We start from the raw sequence: 17419 nt of genomic DNA on the forward strand, positions 1-17419 counted from the left end.
GTCAAACAAACTTCATTAGACCAAAAATACCTACTTTCAATTTCATCTTCTAGTGCTTTGACCTTCCCGCTCTTCTTGATCAAGAGGATCTGATGTGCGTTATTTTCCCAGTTCTTGTCATTTCCGCCATCAATTCCAACACCTGGCATGAATAAAGATTCCAGTCAGAGTGTGACAAAAACTCTTGAGCCATCAATAGACAAAGGACAACTGAAGCAACAATCTGCAGGAGGAACTCAGTGAGTCCAGCAACATCTGTGAGGGGAAAGGAACTGTCGACATTTTGGGTCGAAACTGTATCAGGGCACCCTCATTCTTCTCCAACCACAGATGCTGCTCGACACAGATTTCCTCTAGCAGATTGTTTGTTGCTCCAGATCTCAGTATCCACATATCCCGTTTCTCCAAGTGACAATGGTACAATCAGAGGAGGCTCTCACCCCTTTGAAGTTTGCATCTTTCCCAATTCGAATCCAGATAAAAGTTTTTGATTGTTTGTTTCCACAAACATTAAAGGATTATTCCAGTAATATTGGTCTTGTAAAGCAAGATTAACTGGAATATTGGAGCAATGGTGAGGGAGTGGAGAGGAGGAATGGTGAAACGGTGTTAAACAGAGTCATGAGAGACTTCCTGTGCTGGAATATGGAGGAACTAACAATCTGTGGAAGAACTCAGCGGGCCTGCGGGAGGAAAGGAATTGCAGATATTTGAGTCACTTGCGAGTTGTGAAATCCTGATCCTTCTATTAGATGGGAAAGGACAGATTTAAAAAAAAATCAAAACACAAATCTTCTGGACCCCAAATATTCTTCTCCCTGATGTAATAGTTTGCAAACTTATCCTTAATTTACTCTAGTAATAATTTTACTGTTCCATCAAAATGCTGGGACTGCCAGGGTGAAGATTTGCCATGCCAAAACCAGCAACGGGTTTCAAGCCAAGTGAAAGAAGATATTAAAGCACTATTTGTGTCAATGACTAACACGAACAGAGGACGTGCTGGGGGCTTCCAGTGCCAATATAGCATACCTACAACATTCTAACCCTAATCAGTACGTCTTTTGGAATGAGAGGAAACGGGAGCACCGGAGGAAACCCACGAGGTCATGGGGAGGATGCACAAGCTCCTTACAGACAGCAGCAGGATTGAGCCCAAATCGCTGGCGCTGTAAAGTATTGCGCCAACCACTGCACCACCATGCCACCCTTCAGGGTGGCACCTTCTCTGCTATCTACGAATGCAAATAAAAATCTGTGCTTACCAGCAGAGTCATATCCTCTGTATTCAAGACGCTGAAGTCCTTTGATGAGAGTTTCCAGGATCTCTCTTCTTGTACGAGGTACATGATAGTTCAAGTAAGCAAAGATTCCTTTAAGTCAAAGCACAAGAAAATATTTCAAAATCCTTTCTCCCAGATCCCTGCAGCAATTCAAAATTGTTAACTGCATGTATAATTGAGATCAATTCCACTTCTAATTCATGTGAATCTAAAGATACCGTAAAAGATTACAAGTAGAAAGTCATGGAAAACATATCACACAGTTAGAATTTAGTGCACTGACCATAAATTTGACTGTATTGTCAGCATGACATTATTTCCCACCAATTTCCAGTCATAGGACAAAGAGTTGGAAAAAAAACGCAATTCAAGCAATACTTTTCTAGCTGATGTCTAGAATGCCAGCAACAGAGGGTCTCCTCAGGCCAAGTTGATTCAAACCTACCCTTTAATTCAAACGATGTGCTATCCCTTCATCTGCAAACAAACGCAACTTAAAGAGCCAATTTCTCAGGTAGCTTGAGGCTGCCACTTACTGGCAATCACCACTATTGCCTTTGACCTGTTCACCTTGTTGCCATTCCATTTAACACCAAGCAACATTGATCTTACATTTCTTAGCGTAAAGTATATTAGCAGAACTGTGGTATTCAACAGTTTTACTTCAATTCATACCATAGAAACAGTATCAACTCCTGAAACTGAAGTCATGTCTCATGTGAAGCCAGAAGCAGCCAGACATTACTCAAACAACACACACAAAATGCTGGAGGAATTCAGCAGGCCAGGCAGCAATCTATGGATAAGAGTAAACAGTCGACATTGCTGGCCAAGACCCTTCATCAGGACTGGGAAAAAAATATGAGAAGTCAGAGCAAGAAAGTGTAAGGAGGGGAGGAAGTACAAGGTAGTAGGTGATAGGAGAAGCCCAGACAGGGGGAGGGATGAGGTAAAGCTGGGAAGTTGATTGGTGAAAGAGATAAAGGGCTGGAGAAGGGGGAATCTGATAGGAGAGGACAGAACTCCATGGAAGAAAGGGGGAGGAGCACCAGAGGGAGGTGATGGGCAGGCAAGGAAACATAGAAAATAGGTGCAGGAGTAGGCCATTCGACCCTTCGAGCCTGCACCGCCATTCAGTATGATCATGGCTGATCATCCAACTGAGAACCCTGTACCTGCCTTCTCTCCATACCCCCGATCCCTTTAGCCACAAGAGCCATATCTAACTCCCTCTTAAATATAGCCAATGAACTGGCCTCAACTGTTTCCTGTGGCAAAGTGGCTACTGAATGTATTCCTTGCTTTTATTTGTGTCATAAATCTTTTATTTTCATTGGTCAGAACTCAGTTGAACAGCTCACTCAAGACATTTTCAGTGCACAAGATTCTTTATGGATTGCTTGAGCACATCGGTCTGTATATTTTTGCACTCAAATCTCTAGACTAAGTCTAAACCACTCAAAGATAAGTTCACCATCAATTCAGGAGATAAGGTGAGAGGGGGGAAATGGGAATGGTGAAGGAGAGGGGACGGCAATTACTAGAAGTTCATACCATCAGGTTGGAGGCTACCCAGACGGAATACAAGGTGTTGCTCCTCCAACTTGAGTGTGGCCTCATCACAGCAGTACACAGCTTTCTTCCAAGATAAATGTGGCCCTAACACCTTATACACGGAGACCTAAACATACACAATGCATTCAAAATAATATAGTTTTAAAATGCAACTGGAAAACTTGGATCATACAACAGGAATTCAGCCCAAGTCATTCACCGATGAATCAAATAGGATGTGACTGCTGTTAATATACCCCTCGTATTCAAAAGGAGATTTCCAGGTAAGGTAGACACAGAAAATTGGAACTAAAGGTGGTTGTGGCATTGAAAGAATTCCAGAGACATTGCAAGGCATAAGGAAGGTACTGTTTGGATCAAATGGTGATCAGTCTTCTTATTCCATGTTCAGAAATTTCTCAAGAAGCTGTTTTATTGCTTGTCAACAATGACCCTAATTGTGCTGCAGAAAACTCAGCTAACCAAATTATTTATAGAATATGTTACAGCGTAGGACACAATGACATCTCTATGCAACCTCTGCACAGAGATACTTTACTTAAAAAAAATTTTTTTTTCCCTGTAAATGGTGTTGGCTCTTTTGACAGTAATAACTTTCTTTTTGATACTTCACACATTAAGCTTAAACCCTGGGTAGTTGAGTATCAAGACTATTTAACCATACTGTGTCAGACAGTGGAGTCAAATCTGATGTCCACGCTGGGGGATTTTCCTTCTTTTAAATCACAGAGACAAAACTAATGAAGAGAATTCATGAAGGGTCCTGATACAGGGTCTCACCCTGAAACATCAACTGTTCATTTCCCTCCAGTCTGACCTGCTGAGTTCCTCCAGCATTTTGTGTGTGCTGCTCAAAATTTCCAGCATCTACAGAATCTCTTGTGTCTCTGTATACAAGTGAACTACTGAAGACATGTATTCATTAATTCAGAAATGCTTTGCCATCAATTATGTATACTAACTTGTGTTACTCGGTGACTCCTTCCAAACAGTACCACCAATCACAGCATAACTCTGACCTTCACTCACAAGGAGAACTGAGTGAAGTTTATTAATTCTAAAATTTCCCCAAATGAACCTACGTGGCCTCTTTTATAACCATATAACCATATAACCATATAACAATTACAGCACGGAAACAGGCCATCTCGGCCATTCTAGTCCGTGCTGAACTCTTACTCTCACCTAGTCCCACTGACCTGCACTCAGCCCATAACCCTCCATTCCTTTCCTGTCCATATAGCTGTCCAATTTAACTTTAAACGACAACATCGATCCTGCCTCAACCACTTCTGCTGGAAGCTCGTTCCACACAGCTACCACTCTCTGAGTAACAAAGTTCCCCCTCATGTTACCCCTAAACTTTTGCCCTTTAACTCTCAACTGATGTCCTCTTGTTTGAATCTCCCCCATTCTCAATGGAAAAAGCCTATCCACGTCAACTCTATCTATCCCCCTATAATTTTAAATACCTCTATCAAGTCCCCCCATCAACCTTCTACGTTCCAAAGAATAAAGACCCAACTTGTTCAACCTTTCTCTGTAACTTAGGTGATGAAACCCAGGTAACATTCTAGCAAATCTTCTCTGTACTCTCTCTATTTTGCTGACATCTTTCCTATAACTCAGTGACCAAAACTGTACACAATACTTCAAATTTGGCCTCACCAATGCCTTGTCCAATTTCAACATTACATCCCAACTCCTATACTCAATGCTCTGATTTATAAAGGCCAGCATACCAAAAGCTTTCTTCACCACCCTATCCACATGAGATTCCACCTTCAATGAACTATGCACCATTATTCCTAGATCCCTCTGTTCTACTGCATTCTTCAATGCCCTACCATTTACCATGTATGTCCTATTTTAATTAGTCCTACCAAAATGTAGCACCTCACATTTATCAGCATTAAACTCCATTTGCCATCTTTCAGCCCACTCTTCTAACTGGCCTAAATCTCTCTGCAAGTTGGAAAACCTACTTCATTATCCACAACTCCACCTAAAAAGATCTTAACTAGTATCCACAGGCAAATCACTCCATTATACATAACAGTCACTGATGTTGAATAAACTCTTCTCGGGCATCCAGCCAGTTACATAGAAACATAGAAAATAGGTGCAGGAGTAGGCCATTCGGCCCTTCAAGCCTGCACTGCCATTTATTATGATGATGGCTGATCATCCAACTCAGAACACCGCCCCAGCCTTCCCTCCATACCCCCTGACCCCCGTAGCCACAAGGGCCATATCTAACTCCCTCTTAAATATAGCCAATGAACTGGCCTCAACTGTTTCCTGTGGCAGAGAATTCCACAGATTCACCACTCTCTGTGTGAAGAAGTTTTTCCTAATCTCAGTCCTAAAAGGCTTCCCCTCTATCCTCAAACTGTGGCCCCTCGTTCTGGACTTCCCCAACATCAGGAACAATCTTCCTGCATCTAGCCTGTCCAATCCCTTTAGGATCTTATACGTTTCAATCAGATCCCCCCTCAATCTTCTAAATTCCAACGAGTACAAGCCCAGTTCATCCAGTCTTTCTTCATATGAAAGTCCTGCCATCCCAGGAATCAATCTGGTGAACCTTCTTTGTACTCCCTCTATGGCAAGGATGTCTTTCCTCAGATTAGGGGACCAAAACTGCACACAATACTCCAGGTGTGGTCTCACCAAGGCCTTGTACAACTGCAGTAGTACCTCCCTGCTCCTGTACTCGAATCCTCTCGCTATAAATGCCAGCATACCATTCGCCTTTTTCAGCGTCTGCTGTACTTGCATGCCCACTTTCAATGACTGGTGTATAATGACACCCAGGCATCGCTTTTCCTAATCGGCCACCATTCAGATAATAATCTGTTTTCCTATTTTTGCCACCAAAGTGGATAACTTCACATTTACCCACATTAAATTGCATCTGCCATGAATTTGCCCACTCACCTAACCTATCCAAGTCACCTTGCATCCTCTTAGCATCCTCACAGCTAACACTGCCACCCAGCTTCGTGTCATCCGCAAACTTGGAGATGCTGCATTTAGTTCCCTCATCCAAGTCATTAATATATATTGTAAACAACAGGGGTCCCAGCACTGAGCCTTGCGGTACCCCACTAGTCACTGCCTGCCATTCTGAAAAGGTCCCTTTTATTCCCACTCTTTGCTTCCTGTCTGCTAACCAATTCTTCACCCACACCAATACCTTACCCCCAATACCGTGTGCTTTAAGTTTGCACACTAATCTCCTGTGTGGGACCTTGTCAAAAGCCTTTTGAAAATCCAAATATACCACATCCACTGGTTCTCCCCTATCCACTCTACTAGTTACATCCTCAAAAAATTCTATGAGATTTGTCAGACATGATTTTCCTTTCACAAATCCATGCTGACTTTGTCCGATCATTTCACCGCTTTCCAAATGTGCTGTTATCACATCCTTGATAACTGACTCCAGCAGTTTCCCCACCACCGACGTTAGGCTAACCGGTCTATAATTCCCCGGTTTCTCTCTCCCTCCTTTTTTTAAAAAGTGGAGTTACATTAGCCACCCTCCAATCCTCAGGAACTAGTCCAGAATCTAACAAGTTTTGAAAAATTATCACTAATGCATCCACTACTTCTTGGGCTACTTCCTTAAGCACTGTAGGATGCAGACCATCTGGCCCTGGGGATTTATCTGCCTTCAATCCCTTCAATTTACCTAACACCACTTCCCTACTAACATGTATTTCGCTCAGTTCCTCCATCTCACTGGAGCCTCTGTCTCCTACTATTTCTGGAAGATTATTTATGTCCTCCTTAGTGAAGACAGAACCAAAGTAATTATTCAATTGGTCTGCCATGTCCTTGCTCCCCATAATCAATTCACCTGTTTCTGTCTGCAGGGGACCTACATTTGTCTTTACCAGTCTTTTCCTTTTTACATATCTATAAAAGCTTTTACAGTCCGTTTTTATGTTCCCTGCCAGTTTTCTCTCATAATCTTTTTTCCCCTTCCTAATTAAGCCCTTTGTCCTCCTCTGCTGAACTCTGAATTTCTCCCAGGTATCGATTACAGGTATCGATTATAATTGATGTTTCAATGACAAACTCTACCACCTTCTTCAGGGATGATGCCTGGGCATGTCTAGTCCAGTGTTATTTATACCCCTGCAGTCCACCCCTCCAGATTTGTTAGTCCTCATCCAATCAGGCTTCCAGTCTCCCAACTTGTTTATAATCCAATTCCAGGTGTAACAGTAGGAACAGTAGACATACCCAGGCATCATCCCCAAAGAAGGTGGCAGAGTATGTCATTGAAATATCAGTCATCATTGATACTTGTACCCGGTAGGAAGTCAGAGAAGAGTTTATTCATCATATATGTCACTGATGTGTTCATTTCAGTTTTTTTAAAATTCAGTCACTTGGAGGATGTAGATGTTGCTGGCATTTATTATCCATATAGAGTTGCCACTGAATGGAGAATGCAATTAGGAGTTAATGACATTATACACTCAGTAGCCACTTTATTACATATCCCTGCTCGTTAATGCATATATCTAATCAGCCAATCATGTGGCTGCAGCTCAATGCAGACATCACCAAAGGTTCAGTTGTTGTTCAGACCAAACATCAGATTGGGGTAGAAAACTGATCAAAATGATTGTGACAATAGAATGATTGTTGGTGCCAGACGGGGTGGTTTGAGTATGTCACAAACTGGTCTCCTGGAGCTTTCATACTCAACAGTCCATAGAGTTTACAGAGAATGGTGCAAAAACAAAAAAAAAATCCAGTGAGCGGCAGTTCTGTAAGCAAATATGCCTTGTTAATGAGAGCGGTCATAGGAAAATGGCCAGACTGGTTTAAGTTAACAGGAAGGCGACAGTAACTCAATTAACCACACATTACAACAGTGGTGTGCAGAAGAGCATCTCCGAATACAGATGTTGAACCTTGAAGTGGATGGATAACAGCAGTAGAAAACCACCAAGATAAAACTCAGCAGCTACGTTATTAGGTACCTCATGTATCTCATAAAGTGGCTACTGAGTGTAGATGTGGAATAACGAATTAGGTCAGGCTGAGTACGACAGCAGATTTCTTCCCCTTAAGAACATCAGTGAACCAGATGGATTTTTAAGACAGCCTGAAGGTTTCATGGTTGTCAAGAATGAGCCTAATTTTCATTTCATCCAGATTTTATCATTTGAATTTAAATTGCATGGGATGTAAACTCACTGTGAATCTATCATATCCCAAAATTGTAGGTATTGTGTTAAAATGAAATTTAGGCTATGGACTCGCAGTTGATAGTTACTTTGCCCTGTTATGCTTAGAAGCACGTTCATCTGTCCTTTGCCTAGCCCCAGTTTTCTCTATTTTTGGGACACTCTGCTGTGTGCCTTCTCAAGGCTGCATCACAGCCTTCCCCTCAATCCAACTCCCACGGATCTGTGGAAGAATATAGAATGGCGGCAGTCTCATAATCAATCTGAAAAGAAATGGAGCCTGACTTAGAGGCTGAAGAATATTGCTGAGATTTGTCTTTGAAAATGTATGTCCTGCATTAAAAACATTAAATGTAATTTGTTAAATAATGTAGAGCTTGTGTCGGAAATTAAATAACGGCTGATTAACCAGATTAAGTAATAATTCAATAAACTCAGGTCTGTGAGATAGCTGCAAGTAAAAAAAATGCAAACCAAATACCAAACCCAGTACACATTACTGGGTTTGAACCCAGACTACAATGGGCATTGCACAGATGCAGCACAGCACAATTACCACTGGTTCTGAGTCATACAGCACAGAAATAGGTACTTTGGCCCATCATATCTATGCTGTTCATTTACCCATATATACCAATTATGATATTTTTGAACCTTTCTATGCAGAAGTTGGCTGCCATGTCTTTCAGACAATTACACTGCAAAATGAGTTCAGTAACCATCCAGAGGTTCTGAAAGGCCATGTGTGTGTGCGCATCATCTCCAGCAGTGGTTTATTATACATAGATTCACCTGCATCCTGCTGTCAAGAAATCTGTCTCATAAGCCTGCACTCAACGCAATGAACATAATGATCCAACCAAAATGCTATGTCAGACTACTAGCAAGCATTTTGAAAGTACACATGTTATCTGTCGGTGTCCGGCTTGCTAAGGCAATAACATTAAAAGCTTAACTTGATTCTCAGCTACATTTTAGCATTATTTAACTTTATACCAAGCAGAATGAATATTTCCAGAAGCTGCTCTGCTTTTTCCAACTTATATTTTGTATCTAAGATGCAGCATAACGAGGAGGGAGTGAGGGGGAAATCAGTAAATTAAGGCATGTAGAAACAAGTAATCATTACTGATGGCCCAAGCCTTTTTCCACAGAGCAATACCTTTGCATCTATGCACTGATCTATTCTAGATCACTGCAGTAATCTATTCTAGATCACTGCTGTGGTTGGCATTGCATAAGTGTTGAGCCTCCACCCTTTGCATCATGGAGTTTTCTTGCAGAATGCAAGTTTCATTATAGAATTCACAATATTGCTGAAAACAATTTACACAGTAAACTGTCCAGTTACATTGCAGAGGAAGCAAATTACTTGTTCATACAGCTTCTCCCAAGATCATTTCTCAAAGAATTCAGTGAGTGGAGGACAGCTGCACGCCACTGTAAGATAGCGGTTCGTGCGACGCTTTTACAGCTCAGGGTGTTCCAGGGTTCAGAATTCTGTAAGGAGTCTCTGTACATCCTCCCTGCGGAATTGCATGGGTTTTCTCTGGTTTCCTCCCACAGTCAAGAGAAGTAACGGATAGGTTAACTGGTCATTGTAAATTGTCCCATAATGAGGTTAGAATTGATTGGAGTTGTGGGGTTGCTGGGGCAACGTGACTCAAGGGGCTGGGAGGGCCCACTTTGTTCTTTATCACTAAACAAATAGATATATAAACAAGTTCTGTATCACTAAATAAATAAAGGATTTCTGTGCAAGTAATCGGTTGGTCATGTTTAGCATGGTCAACATGGTTACAGGGAGGTAGACCAATCATCTCCACCTTCCACAGTTTAGAGCAGGGGCTCCCAACCTTTTCTATGCCACGGACCCCTACCATTAACTGTGGCATCCGTGGACCCCAGTTTGGGAACCCCTGGGTTACAGCATCACCGTACACAACTGTTACATAAGTGAAAAGGTGGATTTTCTATCTGACAGAGTAACTTTGACTTAAACCAAAGTTAAGACTCCAGCAGGTTTCTGCAGATGTACCATTGGAAAGTACTTTGACGGACTGAATCACCATCTGGTATGAAGGCACAAACGCACAGGATCGGAATAAAACCAAGGAAGCACGTACACTTAGCCAGCTCCACGACCATCAAGGACCTCGTCAAAAGATGATGCCTCAAAACGGCAATATCCAGCATAAAGGACCCTCACCATCCAGGACATACCCTCTTCTCATTACCACCATCGAGGAAGAGAAACACAGCCTGAAGACATATGCAACATTTCAGGGACAGCTTCTTACCTCTGCTCTCAGATTTCTCAATGGTCCATGAACCTATTAACATTAACTCACTATTTTAATTTTTTTTGCACTTTTTATGCATATTCTTATTGTAACTTGTAGGTTTTTTTTAATTGCACTGCAACCACAAAACAAGTTACACAATATAGAGTAATAAACCTGATTCTGAATTGTACATTTGTTTCTGAGCTGCAATCTATGACCTCACAGCTTTGCTCCTAAATCAGTAAGTTGTTGTTTCAAGTTTAGCTTCATGAATATCCATGCACACAATAAAAGCAATGTATATTGATGCCCCATAGAAAACATCCTATCTGGATTCATGTCTTGGTATGGCAATTATTCTGCACAAGACAAAGCTCAGCACATCACAGAAAGCAACCTCCCCTCCATAGACTCTGACTATACACCCTATCCTCGTTATATGCGGGGGATACGTTCCTCGAAGTTGACGCATAATGTGAATAATTATTTAAATGGCGAAAATAGGGATGCATTCCAGAGGGCTTCCTAAATATGTTTTATCTGTAATTTATTCACATTTTCATACCAATACGACACAAAAGCAGTACTACAAGACAACATTTGTATTATATTTTATCAATTTAAGGTAATATTCAATGTAATAAATCATAGAAAGTTGACATCCTAGGGTGTACAGTTCTCACCAACAGTGGCAGGTGTGTTCACTCTGGGAGATGAGTGGTTGTTGTGGTGTTGGGCAGCTTTACATGGATAAGGTGGATGGTTGTGGTCGTCAGGATCTTATCAAGCACAGCAAGGGGTGAAGGAAGATTCACAGAACTCTTAGAACTGCCGGCAGCAGAAGATTACAGCGATTTGAATGAAGTGGTGAGGGTTGTTTGCTTGGCAGCTTTTTGTTTTTCAGCATAAATTTGCATGTAGGGAAGAAGGGTTGACGGCAGGGAACGACTGAAATGCTGACTCCGTTCTAAACTTGAGTCCATGTCCATCGCCATTTGAGCCAAGTGTTCCGGCTTCCACCATTCTCTCACCACTGATAAACTCCCAGGATTTTCAAAATCGTCTGTTGCTTGCAGCATCTGAGAGATAGTTCACCATAAAAAAAAACGTATGCCTTGACTGTGGATTACACCTTGGTCGAGTGGTTGAATCAGCGATGTTGTGTTAGGTAGCAGGAAACGCACTGTTATGTTCGGATGAGTGCTGTCCAAATGTTTAGGATGGGCTGGCGCATTGTCAAGCAACAAAAGAACTTTAAAGACAAGGTTCTGTTCCCAGCAGTAGCGTCCCAGAGCTGTGTTACCTACAGCTGATGCCGTGCTGTTTATAATTTCCAACTTTTTTTTCCAAGTGTTAAAGTGGTTCTCTGCCACTCGGCTGATGGCCCAGGACATGACATCGGATGCTTAGGAGGCACAGTTAAATATTTCAAGCACAAAATCACTGCACCCTGGGTAAAACCAACAAAAGTTTGAGATCGCGCATACCTGACTTGTATTGGTGGGAAAGCAGTGCTTCTCGTCTCAACAGTGAGACTGTGAAGTGTGCGCACGTGACTTGTATTGGCAGGAAGGCAGTGCTCCTCGCATAACTGTGAATTTTGGACGCATATAACCAGACGTTGGTAGAAATAGGTTCCTCGCATAATTGTGAATCCGCATGGTCTGAAGACACATATAACGAGGATAGGGTGTACTTCTTACTGCCTCAGCAAAGCAGGCAACATAATTAAAGACACCACTTACTCTTCTCCCCTCCTCTATCAGGAAGAATACACAAAAGCTAAAGCATATACCATCAGGACAGCTACTAATCTGTTCTAAGACTATTAAATAGTTCCCTGATATGATAAGATGGACTCTTGACTTCACAATCTATCTCATCATGACCTTGCACTTTTTGTCCACCTGCACTGCACATTCTCTGTAGTCGCTGCACTTTATTCTGCATTCTGTGAATGTTTACCTTGCACTATGTATCCAAATGCACTGTGTGATGATTTAATCTGTAGGAACAGCATGTAAGAAAAGCTTTTCATGTGACAATAATAAACCAATTCCAATCAGCAAAAATGTCCCAGGACAATATCCCATGAAGAGGTTAGGGTTAATCAGATTTGTCAGGGGTTGGTGAGGCAGAAAGGCTCAAAGGGCCAGAAGGGCCTTTGCTGTATTGCTAAACAAACAAACAAACAAAATATATAAATGACTATAAGCTTAGTCAAGAACATACTTTTCCAGGTGCAACAGAACAGAGATGTAAATAGATGGAGAAATTTAGAAAGGAATTGAGTTTAGAGATTTTGCAGCAAGTCACAGTAGCTAATATGCAGTGTGTAAAACCAGATGAGCAACAGCAGAATAGGAAGAGTACAAAGGCTTTGCTAGCTTGTAACATTGGTGGAGTTTACAGCTCAGGGAGTGCCCTATGAATGGATTTGAAAAGTAAGATAAAATTATTCAGAATTCAACCATTGTCCCAAGGCTAATAGATAAATTGGACTTGGTACAACCTACGAAAATTCCAGAAAAGGTCTGAATGAACACTCATTTATACAGTGCAAAGGCTGGCTGCAAGGCAGTGAGCACATTGGTTGAAACTCTTAACTCACTAAATTCCAGGAGGTTGGGTAACAGACTATGTGACCCCCTTGTAAAAATAAGGAGAAAGCCAAATGGCAGGTCACTTTAGATCCAATAGTCCCATTTAATATCCCAGAAATGTATGCAATATACATCCTGAATTTGGGCTTCACATTATCCATTAGTTTAACACCATTTTTGGTAAGATGCTAGAGTGAATCAAAGAGTAAAATATGAATTTAGTCAATATGATGATAATGATGAGGAGTCATATTGGACAAATTTACTCAAGTTCCTTGAGGATGTGACAGAGAGAGGTGGTTGAGAAGAGCCTGCGGCTGTAGTTTTTGGGATTTCTAAAAGGCATCTGATAAGATGCCTCATAAGAGGTGGTGCAGAAATTCAAAGCTGACGGTATTAGGGAAGGATTGAAAACTGGCTGATTCATCGAACAGAATTCGAACAAAAGGCCCCTTTCAGACTGGAAGGAGATAACTAGTGAGCATCGCAAGGAGCAATTCTTGGCCTGCATTTGATCACTTCTAACATCAATGACCTGGAGGAAAGATCACTATGCAAGGTTTCCAAATTTGCCGAAAGTATGTAAATACATGGAAGTGCAAGCAACACACACACACACACACACACACACACACACACACACACACACACACAAGATGCTGGCCCGGAACTCAGTACACCAGGCAGCATCTATGGAAAAGAGTACAGTTAACGTTTTGGGCTGAGAGCCTTCAGCAGGACATGTCATGAAATGTGTAGTTTTGCAGCACCTGTACATTGCAATACATAGTAATAAAAACCATAGGGTACAATATTTATAAAAAAGAAAATTTACATTAAATAAGTAGTGCAAAATGAGAGGGAAAAGTACTGAGGTAGTGTTCATGGGTTCATTCTCCATTCAGAAATCAGATGGCAAAGGGGAAGAAGCTGTTCCTAAAATGTTGAGTTGTGTCTTCAGGCACCTGTACCTCCTCCTTGATGGTAGCAATGAGAAGAGGGCATTTTATAGATGATGGGGGCCCTTAGTGATGGATGCCACATTTTTGAGGCTTTGCCTTTTGAAGGTGCCCTGGACAGTGGGGAGTCTAGTGCCCATGATGCAGTTGGCTGAGTGTACAGCTTTTTGCAGCTTTTTTGCAGTTTCTGCAGCTTTTTTCAATCCTGTGAGGTGGCCCCTCCATACCAGACAGTGGTGCAACCAGTTAGAATGCTCTCCATGGCACATCTGTAGACATTTGCAAGTGTCCTTTGGTGAATTACCAATTCTCAAAGCAATGCATAAAGGGGGAAAGTTCATACTCTCAAATCATTTCCACTACCTTCAAACATTAGTAGATATACAAAAATTTTATAGAAGCGTAGACTATTTTCTTTCACCCAGAGTTTAAGGACAGAACTGACAGAAATATTGAAAATGTCACGGGATTTTGACCTAGCAGAATGTGGGCAGGAAGGAGTAAAATTGGTTCCTAGCTAATACGTCAGGATGCAAGATTATTGACTTAACTATTCAAACATTTTACGGGAAAGTATTATTTTTATTGCACCACACCCACCCCGAACAATAATGCACATCTGAAAAGTACGATGGAAAGAATCTATATAAAAGGCAAGCATACTTGCAATTAGAAAACAAAACAGTTGTTAAAATAAAATTAGATTAATCTTTCTAAAAGTCAGTATTAGCTAAATCCAAATTCAACAGCCATATACATAGTGGAGTAAGTGAATTCAGAATGAGAGGGCATAATAAGGGAGAGATTTACTGAGAACCCGAGAGTGGACTTTTTGTTAGTCATTGTGACAAACCAAATCTCCTCAAACTCCTAATGAAATATAGCTGATGGTGTGCCTTCTTCATAATTGCATCAATATGTTGGGCCCAGCATAGATCTTCAGAGATGTTGACACCCAGAAACTTGATGCTGCTCACCCGTTCCGCTTCTAATCCCTCAATGAGGATTGACGTGTGTTCTCTTGACTTCCCCTTCCTGAAGTCCATAATCAATTCCTTGGTCTTACTGGCAATGGGTACAAGGTTGTTGTTGCGTTACCACCCAACCAGCCAATCTAAGTCATTCCTGCATGACTCGTCACCATCTTCATGTCATCGAAGAATTCATAGATGGCATTTGCGCTGTGCCTAACCACAGGTAATAGGTATAGAGAAAGTACAGCAGTGGACTTAGCAGACATCCTTGAAGTATGCTTGTGTTGATTGTCAGCAAAGAGGAGATGGCCACAGGAAGTACAAACATGAGAAAATCAGCAGATGCTGGTGCAGCCCCTGGCAAACCTCAGGGTCGCTTGACTGGCTGTCGTCTAGGGAAACAGCCCTCAGCCCCGCCAAACTGGGTAAATAAGTTTGTGTGGATGCTGTGTGATGTACCCCACCCCGCCAAATAACAGACAGTACACCATAAATGATTAAATGAATTACAGTTTATAGCTATTACTGGAACTAGATAATTAATAGAGATAAAATATAAAAGGAAAATAAAAGGTGCCACACTTATCAAAGTTCAATCTCTTCGTGCACAAACAGTTGGAGCTCTAGTAACGATCCTCTCTTCACCACTCGATCCCCTCTGACCACCTCGACCTGCCGCCTGGGACCACCCACGGTGGTCGACGAGACGCTCCACACGAGTCGGTCTCCGTCTCCTCTCCTCGCCGAAGACCCTGGACCTCGGACTCCTGCTCGGGGTCCGACCCCGTTAGCCAGCTCATAGCACCTTGTCCATTCTCTCTCCCTCTGTCGTGCCTTCTCCCCAAAAACCCGCACATCACAATAACTTACAGACACAAAGAATAACATCTATCCCAATTGGTTCGTTCACTCTCTTATCAATAACATAATCCAAACAAGCTGCTAGCGGGAGGACTTTCTCAGCAGTTAACATAACAAAGAAGCCATTTCAATTAGAACATAAAAAAGCCATTTTAATTAGCCTACGCAGTAACATAAAAGAAGAAACCCCTTACACTGGAAATCCAAGCAACACACACAAAATGCTGGAGGAACTCAGCAGGCTAGGCAGCATCTATGGAAAAGAGTAAACATCCACTGTTTCCTCCAGCATTTTGTGTGTGACACCAGAGGAAGTAGTTGAGGCAGGTGTATTACTACTATTTTAAAGGTACTGGACAGGTATATGAATAGGAAAGGTTTAGAAGAATATGGGCCAAACCCAGTTAATGGCACTAGCTTCGATAGGTGTCTTGACTGATTGGACCAGTTGGATAGAAGGGCTCATTTCTGTGCAGAACGACTTGTTGAACAGAAGATCAATCGTTTCTAACCATTACTGACCTTCAATCTCAGAAAAGGGCAGAATCTATTAAAACTTTAATTTGGCAAACACGAGGAAATCTGCAGATGCTGGAATTTCAAGCAACACACATAGAAGTTGCTGGTGAACGCAGCAGTCCAGGCAGCATCTCTAGGAAAAGGTACAGTCGACGTTTCGGGCCGAGACCCTTCGTCAGGACTAACTGAAAGAAGAGCTAGTAAGAGATTTGAAAGTGGGAGTGGATCTACAATGGCACAAGTATTAGAAAAACATTGCACCAAGTTCATTTTTCCTCAAAGTTGGCGATTCCTCTTAAAATTGCTGATGCCCTCCCTGGTTAGTCAACAGTCAATAATTCTCTCATGATTGGTTTTGCCATCCAAGGAACCCTGAATCACAGGCAAGCTTCAGTGAGCATCAACTGGTCACCTGACTTCTCACAGAAGAGAAGTCAGGTGACCAAGAGAAGCATAATATAATTCACCTCACACCCCTTTCATTTCTCAACATGAAACAGAAACTGAATTTACTAAATTAACTAAATTAAACTGCAGAAGGAATCAGGGTCTTCTCACGTCCCCTGAATTTGTTGAGTCTATTGGATACCACCTTTGCAATGTGTTTTTATTAAAAGCTAGAGCACAGTGCAGTTAGCTATAATATAGTATGATACCAATAAATATGTTTTTTGTTCTAATTACTCAACATTAGCATTTTAATTTCACTCAAGCCCACTCATCTAAACATTAGCTGGATCTTCCAAACCCTCCTCTGATTTTGTCTTGCTTTCTCTGGAATACAAATAACCTCAACTACTCCCTTAAACATTACCAATCAGGTAAATCCACAACCTTGTTATGAAACACACGACTGAATAATATGAATTACAAAATATGATTTTAATGAATCTTTTTGCAGCAAAATTTGCCCAAGACTGTGATGTAATAAAATAAAAAAGTTAAATTAAAAATGATAATGAGCTAAATGATGAACGGGAGAATAAAAAATGTCCCACAATGATCATTAGGACAGCTGAAGTGAAATGGAAGAATAGTTAGGGACTAACCTTAAAGAGCAGAATCTATTAGGAAATCAGTACATTGAAATTCAGTGCTGGACACTTGAAGGGATCTTTCAAAGTATGTAGATAACGTCCAAGAGAAAGAA

General features: G+C 41.5%; 1 protein-coding gene across 2 annotated transcripts in view; it reads right to left on the bottom strand.

Moving 5' to 3' along the window:
• The window catches only part of LOC140201837 (glutamine--fructose-6-phosphate aminotransferase [isomerizing] 1), a 99978-nt gene that overhangs the window by 70012 nt on the left and 12547 nt on the right, over nucleotides 1–17419 (bottom strand). For both annotated transcript variants that reach the window (XM_072266546.1, XM_072266545.1), the window contains exons 2-3: nucleotides 1266–1373; nucleotides 35–142 (exon numbers count right to left, since the gene is read on the bottom strand). In XM_072266546.1, the coding sequence (XP_072122647.1) occupies nucleotides 35–142; nucleotides 1266–1373 (216 nt within the window). The remainder of the gene's footprint in view (nucleotides 1–34; nucleotides 143–1265; nucleotides 1374–17419) is intronic.

Source organism: Mobula birostris, chromosome 8 (assembly GCF_030028105.1).
Source record: "Mobula birostris isolate sMobBir1 chromosome 8, sMobBir1.hap1, whole genome shotgun sequence".
Lineage (NCBI taxonomy): Eukaryota > Metazoa > Chordata > Chondrichthyes > Myliobatiformes > Myliobatidae > Mobula > Mobula birostris.